General features: G+C 32.6%; 1 protein-coding gene across 1 annotated transcript in view; it reads right to left on the reverse strand.

Moving 5' to 3' along the window:
- The window catches only part of LOC125062663 (glutamate receptor 1-like), a 61692-nt gene that overhangs the window by 31074 nt on the left and 7809 nt on the right, over nt 1–22809 (reverse strand). Inside the window, exons 3-4 of the mRNA XM_047668715.1 lie at nt 14634–14761; nt 13482–13611 (exon numbers count right to left, since the gene is read on the reverse strand). Of these exons, the coding sequence (XP_047524671.1) occupies nt 13482–13611; nt 14634–14761 (258 nt within the window). The remainder of the gene's footprint in view (nt 1–13481; nt 13612–14633; nt 14762–22809) is intronic.

Below are 22809 nucleotides of genomic sequence, written 5' to 3' on the forward strand. Positions count from 1 at the left end.
AAAATGACATTTGTGTTGATTACCAATTGAAGGATTATCTTGGTGTCTCCGATAGATTAGGTTATAACTTGGTCTCACTATATCAATAATCTATATTTATAAAAATGAATCCCTATTTACCCTGGTCACGTTCACGTGAATGGCTGGACCGATTATTCGTTTTGACGTGATAACGTCTTTAAAATCGTTTTAGTCGGGTGACATGTTCAGAAACTTGTGTCACACCAAAACCTCACGAGCGCGATCGCAGGTATAACGAGAGAGAGACGGACCGATCTCCCGTCTCATCTCGAGCGCTGCCAGTCATTCCGTGAATGTATGAAGAAAAATGTATATCATAGTCGAATAAGTAAACTTGTCATTTTACACCCGAAATTTATCATCAAAAGTGTGAATAAAACGATAGATGTAATTTAAAATTTGAAAAAATTGTTATCTTCATTAATTCCTTACTTCCCAAAAACTTATATCACCAATAAGACGTTATCACGTAAACATCTCGATCGTAAACCTACTTTACAAACAACCAATATTTTTTTTTTGTATTTGTTATTGTCAGGAGTAGTTTCTTATGAAAGAAAAAAATAAGAAAATTGCGCGGAAAATTATAAAATTTAAGAATACTTAACCACCACACAATTCAAACTTTTTTGATGTAACCTTATGGTGTTTGACATAACATTGACAGAATGCGTCTCTCAAGTTTTTATTTTATTTTACTCCCTTTTAATGAAAAGATGTTGTCAGATTTTCCAGCTCCATATAAATTGTACACAATATGAAGTTTATCAAAAAACAACGTTTACAGTATATACATATAAATAAACTAAAATAATGGAATTACTTAGTCAAGCTTAATTTGTTTAATTAATTAATTTTGTTTACGCAAAAATGGCTTATTGTAAGAAAAATTATGTTTTATCCTGTTATTTTTTAAGACTCCATTATATTGACGACATTGTAATTAGCAGTCTTTTAACAAAACAGTGTAATAAAATATAGAACTTTAAAGTTTTAATCGACTTTTTTTTATGCGTTTGGGTGACGCCCTGGATGGTTTAGATTCACAAATCAGCCCAACAGATGGCGCTGCAGTCGGTACTATCATACTTTGTTTAATATGCTAATCGCTTGACACATCATGCAACGTCTGTCTGGTCCGCAAGTCAGATATAAAAAGTATTGAGTTATAGGAAGACTTTTAATCAAACAGATTGTTCTTAGATTGTTAGTAATGGTTTTAGTATGGTCAGAGTCGAATCTATCGAGAATACTAATATTCAATGGACTTATTATATCGGTACATATATTGTATATAATGTACAATGTATCCAATAGTTACACTATGTGATAATTTTTTTTAAATTAATAATATATATCCTTCAACTTTAAAAAAAATCGCAAATGTGGATTCTCGACATTTCATTGTTAAAAATAATTTTTAAAGAGCCACGTTTGCTTTTAGTGTGCCGAATGAACTAATGGTTGTGTTCAGTTGCAAATAAGTTTAATTTTTTATCTAATCTTATTACCACTTATAAACAAATCTATTTATAAGTGTTATAAATTTTAATTTCATTAATGTTTAAAAAATAATCTTCTTTACTTTATTACAAAGAGACCAAAGTCTTCCTTAATTTAAGTGTTTATTGTTAATTGATTCAAATGCAGATTATTCGCAGAATATGTGTTCTATATTGTTCAATACTTTATAATTTAACAAATATATTTAACTTTTAATTAACATTATAACTAAAAAATATTACACAAATTTTAATTCTGTCACTGAACTTTTGTAACCATTTTTGTATCTTTTTTGACTGTGTTTTATTTAAACCATCAAACTACACGTGAAAGATCAAATTGTTTGTACTAATTTGATTACAAAATAGACTTAAAAATTTATTTAATGGCCCTTATATAAAATATCTATTTCCCTTACAACAATGCCAACATCATTATACTCTGATATGATACGTAACATCAAGAAGTACATGAGGTTTTATACACCGAATTAGGTACCTTTAATTGTAAATAAAGTAGTCAAGTTTCAAGAGATATTTTGATGACGTTTTTTTAAGTTTTTGTCCCAACTTCTCGAATCATATTCGAATAATATTGACATAGATTACAATTTGGTTTAATCTTAGATACTTTTTAGATATTATTTTATTTAATTTTGCTGCATTTTTTCGCGTATATATACTTTGACAACCTTATTAATATTATGCTAAAAACAATCTCGTTTTCAGATAACTTTAAACTCTTCAATACTTCAGCTAATATCATAATGTTACTTCTCGTTACACTTTCTAAGTGTACCTACCGGAAAATATGAAAGCGATAAATGTCAAAAGCAAACAGGCAAGTTCTACAAAAGAAAAGTCGGTAAGGATCGGGCTTTGCGATGTTGGAGGTACTATTCAGCGTTTTTCTATCACAATGTTTTATTTATTTTGTCGTAACAGCCATTTATATTACGCTTAATAGAGATGAGCACGTTTTTATTTGTCGAGTTCAATAGCTAGACTAAAATCTTCCTATATGTCATTATCATATTTATCAGTAAGTCCCGATATTAAATTGTGTTTGGTGGCGGTTGTTACCTTGTTGGAGGGATATTCAAATAAATGAAACTCTTTGTTTGAAGCTAAATTAAAGTTAATCGTTTAAAACAAAAGCTTATAACATAAAATTATTATTAGGTACTTGACTTATTTATGGGTTCTCAAAACTAAGTGACCCATATGTTACCTATAAAGAATATAAGTGATGTCAACCTTATTGTACATTCTTGAGAATGTATTACAATTAATAAATGTATGAAAAACTAAAGAGCTCATTTATCACTACCAAAACTGATGTTTTATAATTTATTGGCTACAAGTGTAATGATTGTTAACATTTTGTTTGCGCTTTTTATTATTTATATAAATATATACGTTTATATGTGTGTGTGTATAACTTACCTAACGTTATATTACATAACTAGGGTAATACCCTAAAACCACGGTATGCGTTTATGAACAGAAAAAAAATTGTTGCATAAAATGGATCTGCGAGATTATAACACCGGAATACATCTGGGGTACGGGGTAGTTTATTTTTTTGGCGTCTCCCTAATTAATCACTATTCAAGGAGGTGATCAGCCCCCTGTGGCATGTACAGGAAGCGCTAAGCTAATACAATCGAAATAATATTATTTATGATCAAAACCTTAAAAGACTCTTCTCGATACTATTCGTACCTCGTACTTAATCGTTTAGCCAGTGGACTCAGTGTAATGGAATTACGACATGGTCAAATAATTTCTCTATTAAAAACTGTCATGCTGTAGTAAGCACGCCTACCTACCTATGTACGTACCTATACGTGTCTATGTACCTACGTACCTATGTACGGGTATGTACTATATTGTATTTACTTATACGAGGTATTATTCAAGCAAGTGCTAAATGTAGTAAGTGAAAAACTATTCAAATACCACATCTGATCGTATAGTAATGACATTATTTCATAGAACATCTCTTTCCAACTAGACGATTACTAGTTGTTATAGCTAGGGCTAGCAATCATCAACTTTAGGTCTTGAGTATAAACGGCTTTGCAGAAATGGTTTTTCTTTCTTTCGTGAGTTCATTTTTCCAGTAGGAGAACATAACGAGGAACTGTCATATAAAATATCTATATATTATATAAAAATGAAACCCGTTTTCCGTTGTCACGACTTAACATGAAAACGGCTTGACCGATTTGTCTGATTCTTTTTTTATAATATTCCTTGAAGTACGAGGATGGTTCTTACACAGAGAAAAATTAAAAAAAATTGAGTGAAAAAGTCTAAAAACAACACTTTTCTATATCCCCATACAAAATATTCGTAATAATATTTAAAGGCAATTTGAACTTAATATTTAAAGGTATTTGTTGTATTATCAACTTTCTTTTATTTATCTTACTAGCTAGACCGGTGTCCCGAATAGCAGAATAAGTATTAAAAAAAAATAAAGAATCGACTGTTAGGCGGTACGATGTTCGCCAGGCCAGCTAGTAATCAATATATCTATTTAAAATATATATCAATAATCAATTATATAATTAAAACTCGTGTTGTAATAATATAATCATGTGGTGATGGGGCTCAGATTACATCCGTTTCTTTGATGATTTTTATAGACAAGGATCAGCTTTCTTCGTCTGACACATGCCGTTGGTCTGTGGGTTTGCGACGCTTTTCTCTGTTTGCCATCACTATTGGATGTGTGAATTATGCATATAAAGAAAATTCCATTGCATTTTCTATTTTTATTCGAACAACCTTAAGGGTTTAAGTGGCTTTGACTCACAGCCTTAAGGCTGTGAGTCAAAGCCACTATTACACAATGTTTTATTAAACAAGAGAGAAGAAATCAGCATAGATAAATAGCGTATATAAACAACTTCGCACGTTCCATTTTCAAAATGTTTATTTAACGTGGTTGAATTCGGGCTCATTGTTTACAGTAATTGAAGCTTTGTTTGAAATGCTAACTATGGATTTTGAAATTTGTATGAGTTCCAAATACAGCACAGCGTTTCCTAAGTTTTCTATAGAAAATGTAACGCAAGGGAACACAACACTTGCAAAAATGTCTAAGAAAATGCATATACCGAAAGTATTGTCAAACTTAAATCAATTGTTGGCACGGTCAGTGTAATTTTGACGAGGAGAGATCAAACTGATAAGGATTATTCCAGTTATATTATTAATCATTGTTACTACGCAGAACAAAAATTGCGTAATGTAATGTTCCACTATTTAATTCAAGTATTGGTTTATAACGTCTAACGTCGGGTTTCGTGATCTTATTTTTTTATAGTATGTATATTTATGTTTCTATGTTTTTATAGTATGATGTTAAGTGATACCGCCGCCCATGGACACTCAATGACAGAGGGCTCGCGAGTTGCCGGCATTTTAAGAATTGATACACTCTTTTCTTGAAGGACCCTAAGTCGAATTGGTTCGGAAACACTTCAGTGGGCAGCTGGTTTCAAATAGTTGTGGTGGGCGCCAAAAATTTGCTTAGAAAACGCTCAGTAATAAGTATGTCATTAAACTGAATGAACGTTTACTCGAGTTATGTAACCAAACATAAGTTAAGTTAAATGTATATAAAAAATTAGTAGAAGCGCAAACCAAATGTTAGCAATCATCGCATACGCGAAGCCAAAATGAGCCTTTTAGTTTTTCCCGCACTCATAAATTGTTTTCATTCTTGTTTCCGATAATGTCCAAAAAGGTCGAATACACTTGTATTGAAGTGTCATTTAGATTTAAGAACCCTTAAATAAGCCAAGTTAGTTTTTTGTTAACGTCGCACCCCCACTACCCCTAATTTTAGTTATAAGCTTTTAAACGATTAAAGCTAGTTGACACAAAGCTTCAAACAAAGTGATTCATTTAACATATACTTAAACATCTCTACAACAATTTCACCGAACTTAACTCTCGTTTGTATACATTTTTTTCAGCTCATTTATCATTTGATGAGCCATAAATTGCTAATAAAACTTTAAAGCTGGTTGTTAAACTATGAACATTAGATATTGTAAAAAAAAATTGTTTGTTTTGAATTTTTAGTGTTTTAAGTAGTCCAGTTTAGCACATATATTTATTAATGAATTTATGTTGCATATTGAATAGGATCAATAATATTAGCAGATTATTTAAATATTTACCTGGAACAATAAATTTTGTGTCATATTTTTCATTATCCTTTCAAGAGAAACATTATACAGTATACATTTTATTTTAATATTAAAATAAAAACCTCAGTGAATACAAAAATCGCATTTAAGTTTGCACAGAGATAATCGTTAAGTTTTATTTACACCGATTACAGAATAAAATAATTTTATTTTTTATTTATATAGCTAGGGGCCCGGTAAAGTTAAATATGTATATTTAAATAAATAGACTATCTTACTTAGGGTTAATGTAGTAAAAAACGACGTGTATCATTCCGAGATTTAAAGCTAACTTAATAAGGGTTTACTGCTTTTCACCAACATATAAATAATAAATTGAGAATCGCTTATTAAACTAAAACTGCTCTAAGACGGAAGTAATAGTATAAAATAAATACAGATAAAGTCTAAGTAATTAGGTTAAGAGGGAAATTGTAAGATGAATTAACTAGGATCCTAGACCAGAGATCCTTCCAATTAGTTAATTGGTGTAGGTTTTATTTCAATTATAATATAAATACAGAGTGAATAATAATCTTATAAAGCTGAAGCTTGAACGAGTTTAAACCGGAAACTACAGGTTAGAATTGGAAAATATTTTATGAAATATTCCATTTATCGCAGGCTATATTACGCTACCACTAACAGGGGCGGAAAATTAATAAGTTTAAAAAGTAAAATTTGCTATTGAAATCAGATGTTGCGAACTCTGCATTAATGGTTAAACTAACGCGAAACTCATGTACGGACTATGGATTCCTATTAAAAAAGATAAGATTTTTATCACCACAAACACATAATTGTCCCTTATACGATACAAATTTACATACAAGAAATATCAAGTTTCTCGTAATTTACTAAACAAATTACATCAAGGAAGATATAAAATGATATTATTATTTATTAATTATTATCATACATATCATAAACAACTATGTAATAATTAATAATATAGCCATATTTTAATATTATAAGCGTGTGCTAATAATATATTATGTTAATTAATGTATTTTTGAATGTTGGAGGGAGGGGACCTGAAAATTAAGGACAGTGAACTAAACTTTGTTGACAAAACTGTTTTTTTAGGCATAACAATAGATAGTAAACTCCAGTGGGGCCCACACATAGAGACTCTTTCGAATAGGCTGAGCTCTGCAGCATATGCAGTAAAGAAAATCCGACAGTTTACTGATAAGGACACGGCTAAAATTGTGTATCATAGCTACTTTCACAGCGTTATGTCGTACGGTATTCTACTCTGGGGTGCTGCTGCAGAGGTTCAATCCATATTTGTGCTGCAGAAGCGGGTTGTTCGGGGTATTTGTTGTGAATCTCCGAGGGAGTCGGTACGGAATAAGTTTAAGGAATTAAATATTATGACACTATCTGGTATATCCAAAAAATATAAACGATTTTAAAACACATGGTGACTTTCACCAGTATAATACGCGAAATAGAACTAATTTGAATGTACGATCAAAAGATAAACCACTCCTTATATGGAAATTGTATTCGTTTTTACAACAAACTCCCAAGTGAAATTAGAGAATTATCACTAAATAAATTCAAAGCCCTCGTTAAACGAAAATTAATCAATAAAGCTTTTTATAAAGTTGTGGAATACTTAAATGATCCTAATCCTTGGGATTGATTTGCTCCAGTTCAAACAATTTGTATGAAAATACTTGGCGATTAAAAAAGTGGCGGAAAGTTTCTCGCCAGTTCTTCTTACCCGCTCTACGCCCTTGACTTGCGAACTGGTAGTAAATGTAAATTTACAATTGATTTAACTTCTTTCTGACAATTCATAAGTGTACTTGTTTACCTACATATAAATATATGAATAAAGATACTTTGAGTTTGAGTTAGTTAATATGTTTCATATATGCGGGTAGATTGTTAAAAAATTTTATGCCGACAGTAATTGTTGGATTTCTGAAGCTTCAGTGGTATGACTAAATAGCCCACTAGCCGTTTTTAACGTGCTGTTTTTTTTTCTAACAAAGTAAATTTGCTAAAATATTTAAGGTATCTACTAACTGACCCCGGCAATCGTTTGTTTTGCCATATTATTTCAAGGTAACATCTTTTTAGTTCAATAAAAATTACTATCTACAATAATTAAAAATAGGGGTTTATCGTAGAGCAATCATCGCATACGCGAAGCCAAAATGAGCCTTTTAGTTTTTCCCGCACTCATAAATTGTTTTCATTCTTGTTTCCGATAATGTCCAAAAAGGTCGAATACACTTGTATTGAAGTGTCATTTAGATTTAAGAACCCTTAAATAAGCCAAGTTAGTTTTTTGTTAACGTCGCACCCCCACTACCCCTAATTTTAGTTATAAGCTTTTAAACGATTAAAGCTAGTTGACACAAAGCTTCAAACAAAGTGATTCATTTAACATATACTTAAACATCTCTACAACAATTTCACCGAACTTAACTCTCGTTTGTATACATTTTTTTCAGCTCATTTATCATTTGATGAGCCATAAATTGCTAATAAAACTTTAAAGCTGGTTGTTAAACTATGAACATTAGATATTGTAAAAAAAAATTGTTTGTTTTGAATTTTTAGTGTTTTAAGTAGTCCAGTTTAGCACATATATTTATTAATGAATTTATGTTGCATATTGAATAGGATCAATAATATTAGCAGATTATTTAAATATTTACCTGGAACAATAAATTTTGTGTCATATTTTTCATTATCCTTTCAAGAGAAACATTATACAGTATACATTTTATTTTAATATTAAAATAAAAACCTCAGTGAATACAAAAATCGCATTTAAGTTTGCACAGAGATAATCGTTAAGTTTTATTTACACCGATTACAGAATAAAATAATTTTATTTTTTATTTATATAGCTAGGGGCCCGGTAAAGTTAAATATGTATTTTTAAATAAATAGACTATCTTACTTAGGGTTAATGTAGTAAAAAACGACGTGTATCATTCCGAGATTTAAAGCTAACTTAATAAGGGTTTACTGCTTTTCACCAACATATAAATAATAAATTGAGAATCGCTTATTAAACTAAAACTGCTCTAAGACGGAAGTAATAGTATAAAATAAATACAGATAAAGTCTAAGTAATTAGGTTAAGAGGGAAATTGTAAGATGAATTAACTAGGATCCTAGACCAGAGATCCTTCCAATTAGTTAATTGGTGTAGGTTTTATTTCAATTATAATATAAATACAGAGTGAATAATAATCTTATAAAGCTGAAGCTTGAACGAGTTTAAACCGGAAACTACAGGTTAGAATTGGAAAATATTTTATGAAATATTCCATTTATCGCAGGCTATATTACGCTACCACTAACAGGGGCGGAAAATTAATAAGTTTAAAAAGTAAAATTTGCTATTGAAATCAGATGTTGCGAACTCTGCATTAATGGTTAAACTAACGCGAAACTCATGTACGGACTATGGATTCCTATTAAAAAAGATAAGATTTTTATCACCACAAACACATAATTGTCCCTTATACGATACAAATTTACATACAAGAAATATCAAGTTTCTCGTAATTTACTAAACAAATTACATCAAGGAAGATATAAAATGATATTATTATTTATTAATTATTATCATACATATCATAAACAACTATGTAATAATTAATAATATAGCCATATTTTAATATTATAAGCGTGTGCTAATAATATATTATGTTAATTAATGTATTTTTGAATGTTGGAGGGAGGGGACCTGAAAATTAAGGACAGTGAACTAAACTTTGTTGACAAAACTGTTTTTTTAGGCATAACAATAGATAGTAAACTCCAGTGGGGCCCACACATAGAGACTCTTTCGAATAGGCTGAGCTCTGCAGCATATGCAGTAAAGAAAATCCGACAGTTTACTGATAAGGACACGGCTAAAATTGTGTATCATAGCTACTTTCACAGCGTTATGTCGTACGGTATTCTACTCTGGGGTGCTGCTGCAGAGGTTCAATCCATATTTGTGCTGCAGAAGCGGGTTGTTCGGGGTATTTGTTGTGAATCTCCGAGGGAGTCGGTACGGAATAAGTTTAAGGAATTAAATATTATGACACTATCTGGTATATCCAAAAAATATAAACGATTTTAAAACACATGGTGACTTTCACCAGTATAATACGCGAAATAGAACTAATTTGAATGTACGATCAAAAGATAAACCACTCCTTATATGGAAATTGTATTCGTTTTTACAACAAACTCCCAAGTGAAATTAGAGAATTATCACTAAATAAATTCAAAGCCCTCGTTAAACGAAAATTAATCAATAAAGCTTTTTATAAAACTGTGGAATACTTAAATGATCCTAATCCTTGGGATTGATTTGCTCCAGTTCAAACAATTTGTATGAAAATACTTGGCGATTAAAAAAGTGGCGGAAAGTTTCTCGCCAGTTCTTCTTACCCGCTCTACGCCCTTGACTTGCGAACTGGTAGTAAATGTAAATTTACAATTGATTTAACTTCTTTCTGACAATTCATAAGTGTACTTGTTTACCTACATATAAATATATGAATAAAGATACTTTGAGTTTGAGTTAGTTAATATGTTTCATATATGCGGGTAGATTGTTAAAAAATTTTATGCCGACAGTAATTGTTGGATTTCTGAAGCTTCAGTGGTATGACTAAATAGCCCACTAGCCGTTTTTAACGTGCTGTTTTTTTTTCTAACAAAGTAAATTTGCTAAAATATTTAAGGTATCTACTAACTGACCCCGGCAATCGTTTGTTTTGCCATATTATTTCAAGGTAACATCTTTTTAGTTCAATAAAAATTACTATCTACAATAATTAAAAATAGGGGTTTATCGTAGAGCAATCATCGCATACGCGAAGCCAAAATGAGCCTTTTAGTTTTTCCCGCACTCATAAATTGTTTTCATTCTTGTTTCCGATAATGTCCAAAAAGGTCGAATACACTTGTATTGAAGTGTCATTTAGATTTAAGAACCCTTAAATAAGCCAAGTTAGTTTTTTGTTAACGTCGCACCCCCACTACCCCTAATTTTAGTTATAAGCTTTTAAACGATTAAAGCTAGTTGACACAAAGCTTCAAACAAAGTGATTCATTTAACATATACTTAAACATCTCTACAACAATTTCACCGAACTTAACTCTCGTTTGTATACATTTTTTTCAGCTCATTTATCATTTGATGAGCCATAAATTGCTAATAAAACTTTAAAGCTGGTTGTTAAACTATGAACATTAGATATTGTAAAAAAAAATTGTTTGTTTTGAATTTTTAGTGTTTTAAGTAGTCCAGTTTAGCACATATATTTATTAATGAATTTATGTTGCATATTGAATAGGATCAATAATATTAGCAGATTATTTAAATATTTACCTGGAACAATAAATTTTGTGTCATATTTTTCATTATCCTTTCAAGAGAAACATTATACAGTATACATTTTATTTTAATATTAAAATAAAAACCTCAGTGAATACAAAAATCGCATTTAAGTTTGCACAGAGATAATCGTTAAGTTTTATTTACACCGATTACAGAATAAAATAATTTAATTTTTTATTTATATAGCTAGGGGCCCGGTAAAGTTAAATATATATTTTTAAATAAATAGCCTATGTTACTTAGGGTTAATGTAGTAAAAAACGACGTGTATCATTCCGAGATTTAAAGCTAACTTAAGTAGGGGTGGGGTAACTGCTTTCCACGCACATATAAATAACACATTGAGAATCATTAAACTTATTAAACTAAAACTGCTCTAACATGGAAGTAATAGTGTAAAATAAATACAGATAAAGTCTAAGTAATTAGGTTAAGAGGGAAATTGTAAGATGAATTAACTAGGATCCTAGACCAGAGATCCTTCCAATTAGTTAATTGGTGTAGGTTTTATTTCAATTATAATATAAATACAGAGTGAATAATAATCTTATAAAGCTGAAGCTTGAACGAGTTTAAACCGGAAACTACAGGTTAGAATTGGAAAATATTTTATGAAATATTCCATTTATCGAAGGCTATATTACGCTACCACTAACAGGGGCGGAAAATTAATAAGTTTAAAAAGTAAAATTTGCTATTGAAATCAGATGTTGCGAACTCTGCATTAATGGTTAAACTAACGCGAAACTCATGTACGGACTATGGATTCCTATTAAAAAAGATAAGATTTTTATCACCACAAACACATAATTGTCCCTTATACGATACAAATTTACATACAAGAAATATCAAGTTTCTCGTAATTTACTAAACAAATTACATCAAGGAAGATATAAAATGATATTATTATTTATTAATTATTATCATACATATCATAAACAACTATGTAATAGTTAATAATATAGCCATATTTTAATATTATAAGCGTGTGCTAATAATATATTATGTTAATTAATGTATTTTTGAATGTTGGAGGGAGGGGACCTGAAAATTAAGGACAGTGAACTAAACTTTGTTGACAAAACTGTTTTTTTTAGGCATAACAATAGATAGTAAACTCCAGTGGGGCCCACACATAGAGACTCTTTCGAATAGGCTGAGCTCTGCAGCATATGCAGTAAAGAAAATCCGACAGTTTACTGATAAGGACACGGCTAAAATTGTGTATCATAGCTACTTTCACAGCGTTATGTCGTACGGTATTCTACTCTGGGGTGCTGCTGCAGAGGTTCAATCCATATTTGTGCTGCAGAAGCGGTTTGTTCGGGGTATTTGTTGTGAATCTCCGAGGGAGTCGGTACGGAATTAAATATTATGACACTATCTGGTATATCCAAAAAATATAAACGATTTTAAAACACATGGTGACTTTCACCAGTATAATACGCGAAATAGAACTAATTTGAATGTACGATCAAAAGATAAACCACTCCTTATATGGAAATTGTATTCGTTTTTACAACAAACTCCCAAGTGAAATTAGAGAATTATCACTAAATAAATTCAAAGCCCTCGTTAAACGAAAATTAATCAATAAAGCTTTTTATAAAGTTGTGGAATACTTAAATGATCCTAATCCTTGGGATTGATTTGCTCCAGTTCAAACAATTTGTATGAAAATACTTGGCGATTAAAAAAGTGGCGGAAAGTTTCTCGCCAGTTCTTCTTACCCGCTCTACGCCCTTGACTTGCGAACTGGTAGTAAATGTAAATTTACAATTGATTTAACTTCTTTCTGACAATTCATAAGTGTACTTGTTTACCTACATATAAATATATGAATAAAGATACTTTGAGTTTGAGTTAGTTAATATGTTTCATATATGCGGGTAGATTGTTAAAAAATTGTATGCCGACAGTAATTGTTGGATTTCTGAAGCTTCAGTGGTATGACTAAATAGCCCACTAGCCGTTTTTAACGTGCTGTTTTTTTTTCTAACAAAGTAAATTTGCTAAAATATTTAAGGTATCTACTAACTGACCCCGGCAATCATTTGTTTTGCCATATTATTTCAAGGTAACATCTTTTTAGTTCAATAAAAATTACTATCTACAATAATTAAAAATAGGGGTTTATCGTAGAGGGGTGAAAATTAGGCGTTGTATGTATTTTTTTATGCTGTATCATAAAAAAGAAACAAATTTTTTTTTGGGGTCACTTACGGGTTTGAAAGATAGACAGTTGCCGATTCTCAGATTTACTGAATTTTTAAATTTTATAATGATCGGTCGAGCCTTTTCGGAGGAGTTTGGCAACGAACATTGTGACACGAGTATTTTATATATATTTGAGTTAATGTTGGCATAGAGACTTACCGTCATGGGAGTCGTACACATATATAATTTCTTTCCATCCGTAGTGGATAATGATGTCAATTATTGCTTTGTGGTAGTCGGGCCGCATGCTCACGGCATGGTCAATTAAACCGGATGATGGAGGAATAACCTGAAAAAAAGCTAACATTAGTTCCAGTTCAATACAATATTCTCAGTTTACTATATATTACTAGCTGACCCGGCAAACGTCGTTTGGCCATGTATATTATTTCTAGGAAACATTTTTATAGTTTAATGAAAATAACTATCTACTATAATAAAAAATAAGGGGTTGATCATAGACGAGTGAAAATTAAGGGTTATATGTATTTTTGTATGTTGTATCAATTAAAAAAAACAAAAGTTTTGTCTAAAAAAAAATTAAAATTTAGGAGTGGGACCACCCTTAACATTTAGGGGGATGAAAAATAGATGTTGTCCGATTCTCAGAGTTACTGAATATAAAAAAATTACATAAGAATCGGTTGAGCCGTTTCGGAGGAGTATGGGAACGAACATTGTGACACGAGAATTTTATATATTAGATTATATCATAGAACCGCACCAATTTATTAAATCCTTTTATGATAAATGACACATTAATTAACAAGGCAGGATTTGTTAGAAATATAAGTTTTTATTTTTAATTTGTAAAATTAACAATTGAAATTTAATAACTGACAATGTTCTCGAAACGAGTTTTGCATCAGAGCACTATAAACTTTGTATGGGAGAATTCGCAGAATTCTTTTGCTGCCGTCACAGGTTTCATAATAAGGTGAATACCGGCACGAATCGTTAATAAATAACAATACTTAAACATATTATATTTGTGGTGCGCAAAAACTATTTGAAACAATTTTGTCATAAATTTTTGTGCTATTATAAGTACCAACTCCAGGAAAATTGCTGGCGCTACTAACAGATGGCCTAAAACGTCAATCTACTTTCAGTCGGTGTTTGTATATTAAGTATGAACATTTCAAACTCGATACGAGATTGTGACTAAAGTTATAATTTGAAATAGGTGGTCTCTCTTCTAACATGTAACACCGCAATCTCACGCTAAACGTTGCGACACTTTAATTACAACAAATGCAAATTGCTAAGTAAAATACAATAAAATTTAAGGAAACATTTAACAGAGCTTACCTTCTCGGGGAACCATGGGGTAACGAATGGTATTTGAAATGTGTTAGTGTACGAGTGAAGTGTATCAAATGATTCCGGGTTGACAGCGCCCAGCATGGAGAAGACGCCTCTTGCAAATTGGTTGCAAACTGTAAATAAAAATCATACGTAAGTAAATTGTTAGTATGGCGAGGGCATGGCTAAGCGTTGTCGTGAATACAACGTTAATAAAACGAAAGACCACGACAATGTATCGTAATTTTGTGATTAGATAAACGGACGAAACGTGACGTAATGCGTGTCGCGTGTACGCACCACCCGTGGCGCCTTCGATTTTCGGTTTCCACGACATGCGTAATTTTGTTTCCGTATCCCGAGGACCCGCCCAAATTGTCAATAATTTCCAAGACCGGTATATAACTACCCCGTTTGGTCAAACATCTAACGGAAACCAATCACGGTAATTGCGCCTCCGCAATTTCCGTGTTCTAGAATACCTACGGGCCCCTACAAATGCTTGATTAGGCTAAAACAATGATGCCATATTATACAGGTGGCAATAGCAGCCGAAGTATAGTATAGTCTATAAGCTTAGGATTGCAAATTAGCTTCAGCAAGTAGTCAAAGGGATGTCTCAGGCAAGGTAATTGGTTGTTGTTACGAAATATGAGCATCGCTATTTATTTCCTATTTTTAGTATAGTCTTGTTCTTCCTTTTAAAGGAACTAGACTGTTTACACTGTAAAAAAATAGATATACATAGATTAATACACTGCAATGTCTAATGCGTAAAATGCGGTCCACGTCTATTTTACCTTAGTTATTAATCAGAATTATTAAAAAATAACTAAGCATAATAATAGTAGCCGAAATTATTGTAGACATTCATATAAAGTCGATTCTTGTAGACTTGCTACTTAGAAAAGCTTAAAGGGCATACATTAAAATCTCCAATACTATGTATGTTTACTGAGAAAATGCTTTTTCGATAAAACCGTATTTTCATTATGGGAACGCGCTCTGGTAATTCTTCGCTTGTAGCACTTTATATAATTATGATTCACATACATAACCCGTCTAAAACGCATAGTATACTGCATCCATTTGTTTTATATTCAATACGAAACCACTTTAATACCTATTGTTCGTTGGAAATTGTATCCGAATAATACGTGATATGCTCTGCCCTATTTGATCTCAACAATTAAAATCAAAATCATTTATCCATATAGGTGTACTAGTACACTTATGAACGTCAAAAATGAAATATATATTAAATGCTTCTAATTTTACATTAACGGTCAGTTCTCAAATCAAGGGCGTAGAACGGAAGAGAAGAACTGGCAATAAACTCTCTACATTATGTATTATAAGAAAAATAAAATAGAGTTCATGGCTTAATCAACTACCAATAATTTCTATAATGGCAAAATAAGGCCAGACTTGCATTTTTGTGTCAAAAATAAACACATCTTTTATTGTTAATATGTAATAACGGTACATCTCAGCTACTACTACGTTCAACGGACCAATTATGCGTCTAAAGCTTAGGTTTCCTAGAAAAGTGGTGCCGTTATCTAACGGCCGTAATGTAGCGTTGGGTGACGTCACCCATACGTTGTCTATAATATCGATGTAGCGGTGCCCATATTCAATTAATACAATGAGTGGAAACGCGACTTGGACGAGCGAAAATGATTGTTTTTTGCATTATGTTAAAAAGTAAAGACGGCTGTTATTAACAACCGTAAAATGACGGCCGTTAGTTAACGGCACCGCTTTTCTAGGACACCTAAGCATAAGTGCGGAAAATGTCCACCAACATCACAGCTACGAAATTTAATGTATAATTACATTAATTAGCTAGTAAAATAAATTTCATATTGGATCTATTAACTACACTGTCAATGTTTAATTAATTACTGGCTATACCTCTAAATAATAAAATGTGTCTTTCATAGCAGTATTATAAATAAAAGCGTTTATGCCGTGAATAAAATTTTACAGATACACGTCGGCAGCCGTACTGATTTTAACAATGATAACATATTTGCATTTTATATTTTCATGAAAATGATACACAATATCGTTCTATTTTCCTAATATCCAAAGATTTCCATTATTGATAGTTTATTCCACATGTTTGAGCTTGACGTCTGGTGTCCACGACAGAGCGCTTTTAATTTTTTTTTACCGCGAACCAGGAATTTACGCTTTTCTACGTACAACCTTAAAGGACGGCAACGCACCTATAAACCTATAGGGGTTGCAGGCTTTCACGGACCGCGGTAAGCTCTCAATTCTAAATTAGTTCCTGTCACATAAAATAATTGTATTCAGTAAACGAGAAGCTAATAAACACCCCTAGCTTAGTGGTTAAGCGTGATATTTCCAACCCTAAATGTGTGTGATTGAATCCTAATTTTGCGCTATTGGATTTTTTTGACAATCAACATTTACTCATACAATGTAAGAACTAATATACGTATGTTGCGTATTTTATTTTTTAAGATAAACGGCAGGAGGCTCATCTGAGGTTAAGTGATACCGCCGCCCATTGACATCGCCAGAAGGCTCGCGAGTGCGTTGCCAGCCTTTTAAGAAGATAGTAGTACGCTCTTTTCTTGAAGGATCCGTCGAAAACGTCGAATTGGTTCGGAAATACTTTAGTGGGCTTAGTGGGGTTCCACATAGTAGTGGTGCTCGGAAAAGACTACCTTAAGAAACGCCCAGTTGTGGAACGACGGATGTCGAGGTGATACGGATGGTATTCTGCCTTGACGTCCGATGACAAAAGCTGCAGTTATTAGTCCGAGCAACTCCTCTGAACACTCTCCATGATAAATGCAGTAGAATATTCACTTATAATACCACAAGAGCTTCAAAATTATCGGGTATTTCCCGATAGGTTCGTTGCAAACAATTAATATAGTCGTCATGACGACTATATTTGTTTGCAGGGAACCTTGAGGGAAATGCCCGATACTTTTGAAGCTCGTGTGGTATTCGGGGGATTATTTTTCCGACCCAAATGTCGGCCAATAGAATTGCACCATGAGACGAAATGTACAGTTAACAAATAAGAATTTCATAATGAATAAAACAACTACTTAATACTTTTCTTGAAGCAACGACCAGAGAAAATTTTCACAAAAAATTATCAGTATAATACCATGTAGGTTGTACCACGTGACGTCGAATGGTGCAATTCTATTGGCCGATATTTGGGTCGGAAAAATAATCAGATAAACTCCACATCTCTACGCAACGCTAAGGGATCAAGCCGCACGGAAAGTGACTGGTCGTCGACGATTCGGATCGCTCATCGTTGAATACGGTCAAACGGAAGGAGCTGGTATTTGGGAGCTCCCGCCCAGAGGTAAGAACAGTACTCCATATGGGGTCAAATTTCCGAATTTGCTGCAAGTGGTGGCCCGGAGCAAAGTACCATCTCTTGCTTGCGCACACCAAACTTCGGGGAAAACGCGCAAATTTGTACCCTTACATAATACAGGAGATGTTCGTTAAGAATGGCATCGTTATATTACACAGAAATAATGTCGGTGGTACCTTCCCTTCAAAGTCGACGAAAAGAGACGGCCTAAAAGATAAGCCATCTCCTTAACGGTATGGGCCAGGGAATCATCCTCCCTGCAGTGGTGAAATAAAGGGATGACAGAAATTCCCTTGGACAACTTTGGCAAGAGACCAGAAGAGGACTCGCCCTGAAGGGATGTGGGCAAATTTTTCGCCATCTGGCAATCTATCCTAAGATACCATGAGTGTTAGGATATATCTTTCAGCCCGTTTTGAAGGTTACAGAGCTTAACGCAAAATAAAAAAAGCAATACCTACAAAAATTTCATAAAAATAAGTAACGAATTTCAACAACGGAGAAAGTTCGAGATAAAGTAAAAAAAAACACAGCTCCTTTTGAGGGATTCGAGAAAAGATATTCTTTTATTGTGAGTGTCGGTAGAATTCCGGAAAGTTCCCATCATTAGGACAAATAACGCGGATCCGACGTTCATCCTCTTACGGACAATTTGCTATTGTTTGTTGTTTTAATTTCCGTGTCAGTATTTTTAAATTTTTGTCACCAAGATACAAAATATGTATTCGTCTGTATTTTTAGAACCTTTGTTACACTGAAATGGTGAGATAAGGTTTTTGTCCATATTTTTTCTTTTTTTACGAAGTTAATCTTACCTAAGATAAACATGAGAAACAAATTCTGTATACTTTTAAATTTGGAACATTATTTGAATTTCTTTTATACACGTTTTGGCGAGAACAGTATTCGACGCCAACAGGCACTCTATCCTTCGATCTAGCGTTCAAATCACAGCAGTGCATAGCGGACCTTCCTTTGAGTAGAATTAAAACTTCTTATTAGTACGGTGAAAGCAAACATCGTGACGTAACCCATTTCGTAATCCCATAAATCAAGAGATGTGTCTGCTACTACGTTACTAAAAAAATACCAAATTTAATCTGCGGTCAAAACCCATGTAAGTTTTGGACTGATTTTTATTATTCAGTTCTTATATATAGAGTAATATTAGCTTAATGGATAAGTGTGCGGTTCCCAACCGTAAACCGTCTGAACTTTTAAATCGTTTTTTTCTTCTTTTTAAGCAATTAAAATTTGCTAAGAAAAAATAAAACATAGCAAGGAAACGGGAAACATATTTATTTTTGTTACATTTAGACTCAAAAACTGAGGACAAAGTATTTTATTACTATCGAAGGGCGCTCATTAACACATTCTCATTTCTCACAGGGCTCGGAAGTGCGTTGCCGGCCTTTTAAAAATAGGTACGCCCTTTTCTTGAATACTTCAGTAGGCCGCTAGGTTCCACAGTGGTGGGCAAAAACTGCCTTAAAAACGCTCAGTTGTGGAATGATGTACATCGAGGTGCTACGGGTGGATAAATAAATACAATCACTGGTAGTTAAAGAAATGTGAAATTCTAAAAAAATGTTACGCTGAGGACATATATATACTTCCTACTAGTAAATCTCGTCAAAGTAACGCTAATATTTTAAGTGTTATGAGTTAGGGGTTCCGAGGTTTCGCATAAAATTACCTGACGTAGTGCTTACTAAAGTTTTGAGTATGTAAATCGTGGACTCTTTCAAAACTTATACTACTTTAAGTGTGCTAATGGTGCACATTATACCATCCTATTTAAAATTTACTAGAATAGTTAATTAGTTCACAACAGTTTTCTCTTTTATATATCTCTTAAGAGGAGAGATGAGAAAAGTGGCTTTGCAATAATTGACGTTTCACTCTGCTTGCTCGTAGGGTGAAAAAAATCATCGAAAGGGAATCGGCACGTCTTAGACATATACTCGTAGATCAACTTGTGCCAGTCGCCTACCATAAACTTACGTATATAAGAAAACTAGCTGCCCCCGAGAACTACGTTTCTCCTTAATGTGATTTTACTTAGCCTATCTTTTTAGTACATATCAACATGGAATATTTTGCTATGCTACCCCAGAGACTGTTCGGTTTTCTGGAATGTAAAATTTTAGGGTTTTCTGAGAATTTTTCTCTATATGAACTCTGAGAGTTCAAGTTATAAGATTTTAATTAACAAGTAAAAAATAGCGGTTGGGAAGAGGGGTGAAAATTCATAAAAAAAATTAAAACAATAAATCTTGTCTAAAAAATTAAAATTAAAATTTAAGGACCACACTTAACATTTAGGGGTTTAAAAGATACATAGTAGCCGATTCTCAGACTAACTGAATATGCATAAAAAGTTTCATAAGAATCGGTAGAGCCGTTTCGGAGGAGTATGGGAACGAACATTGTGACACGAGAATTTTTTATATTTGATTATCAAAGAAATAGATCCAATGTGACGTCAAAACGTACTTGAAATCGTGTTTGCGGCGATGTCAGTTATTTCGACTATGTATTTGCGTGTTGTTCCCACGAGAATGTAAGTACGTGCTCCTATTTCACCTTGCCTCCTGCTGATAGAGGACAAATCTTTGTTTTCATTTTATTTTATTATTATTTATTACTTAAGATGTCATGTGGAACATGGTGAAATGGTTGCAGCTCCTTAGAAACGTTGTGTAAAACAAAAAACTTGGCGATTAAAAAGAGTTTATTATCAGTTCTTCTCTTCCATACTACGCCCTTGATTTGAAAACTGGCAGTTAATATTAAATTAGAAGCATTTCATGTAAATTTCTTTTTTGACGTTCATAAATTGTGTTACCTATATGAATAAATGATTTTTTACTTGACTTGAAAAACCCCGTATATATTTCTGCTACTGAATTATTATTAGTTGTAACCACTAAACAATAGATTTACTCGCAGTCTCACGAAGACGTTTATAAATTATTAAGGTGGTAGTTCATGAGTATCACTTGTTTTATTGAATATATAGAAAACAATGTTTAAATCTACAGTAAAAAGCCATTGCAATAATATAAATAAATAAATGAGATTGGAAGTCGTTACGTTTTACTTCAGTCCAGTAACCGCTTGAGATGAAAACCAGGCACACGGGACTATAAGTTAATAGAATTGGCTCAATAAAAACTTAAGTTAGGTAGTAACTACACCTACATACATATATAATATATAAGACGTTTTACGACGGATCCAAAATGATAAAATGTTAACCTAATGATACTTTTGACGACTCATTGGTCTAGTGGTTAGTACCCCTGGCTGAGAATCCATGGGTCCCGGGTTCGATCCCCGGCTGAGACGAACATCGATGTGATGAGCATTTGGTGTTGTGCTTAGGTCTTGGGTGTTTAAATATGTATTTATATGTCTATCTATCTATAATATGTATGTATATCAGTTGCCTAGTATCCATAACACAAGCTTCACCAGCTTAGCATGGGACTCGGTCAATTGGTGTGAATTGTCTTAAAAAAAAAAACTTTTAAATAGGAAATGTGTGAAGTCTTCCACAATGGGGCAAAGAGAAAAAATATTAGACAATATTCAAGATATGAAAATATAACGGAAGCGGAATAGCAGCTTGCTGAAATTCAGCACTGAACAAACTTGTTGGTCTAAAATAATCTGAGCACGTCGCCCTTTGTCCCATCATTTTATTGTTCAGTTGTAACGGTACAACCATTCCAGGCAAATATTTGAAATAGCAATAATGACCAGTTATTTCGTATTATAATATGGTATCTCATAATTGTGTGTCATATTCTTGAGGAAAAAACGTTAAACAATTTTTATTATATTTTAGCTTATTGTTAAAGTTTAGATCTGCAATTACTATTTGATTTGTATTTTTTGTATGTTCACGCACAATTTATCATAAATATATGTGTGGAATTAATTAAAGATTGTATGTGATATATAGAAGCAGGTTATTAATCTAGGTTCCATTACTTAAATTACTCGTGTAAGATCTGTTACGTTGCTTCGTAACTATTCGCTATTAATCTAAAACGGTTTCAAGCTTTTGATTCAACATTAACGTATGTCATTCAATAACAAACGATTATAAATAAAATGTATTTTATTCACTTAAAAAACCAATAAAAACATTTATATTTAAAGAAAGGGCTGTTTCTCAGTAGTACTATCACATAGTATTAATATTTCGACCGATCGCCCACACTATATGTGCAAAAAATGTGTTATAAAAAAATATCTATATTCATGCGTTTATTTTAGAATGTAAACAGGTTATAATATCAAGATATTTTTAATCTGCAAATGTATCCATTTGTGAATGATTAAATGGAAAAAGGTTGTCGGTCTAACGCGAAACTAAAATTTACATTTATCATATTCTTGATATTGGTGAAATTTTTTACACCACCTAGTTGTGTAACTTACACTTGTGAACATATATTTTATTTTATTGGTATATATAAAACAAAAAGCATTTATTTTTATGTAACAGGAGGCAAACGGGAAGGAGGCTTACCTGATGTTAAGCTATTCCACCGCCCATAGGCCGCCCTATAAAGACACACACGCTCTTTTTTTTAAAGGATCCTAAGTCGAATTGGTTCGGAAATACGAGAAGACGAATACGAGAGGTGGTGCGCGGCAAAACCTGCCTTAAGAAACACTCAGTTGTGGAACGACGGACGTCGAGGTGATACGGATCAGGTCCAAACAACTCCTCTGAACGCTCTTCATGGTAAATGCGATAGAAGATTCAGAGAGACCTCACATCTCTAC

Source organism: Pieris napi, chromosome Z (genome assembly GCF_905475465.1).
Source record: "Pieris napi chromosome Z, ilPieNapi1.2, whole genome shotgun sequence".
NCBI classification, from domain to species: domain Eukaryota; kingdom Metazoa; phylum Arthropoda; class Insecta; order Lepidoptera; family Pieridae; genus Pieris; species Pieris napi.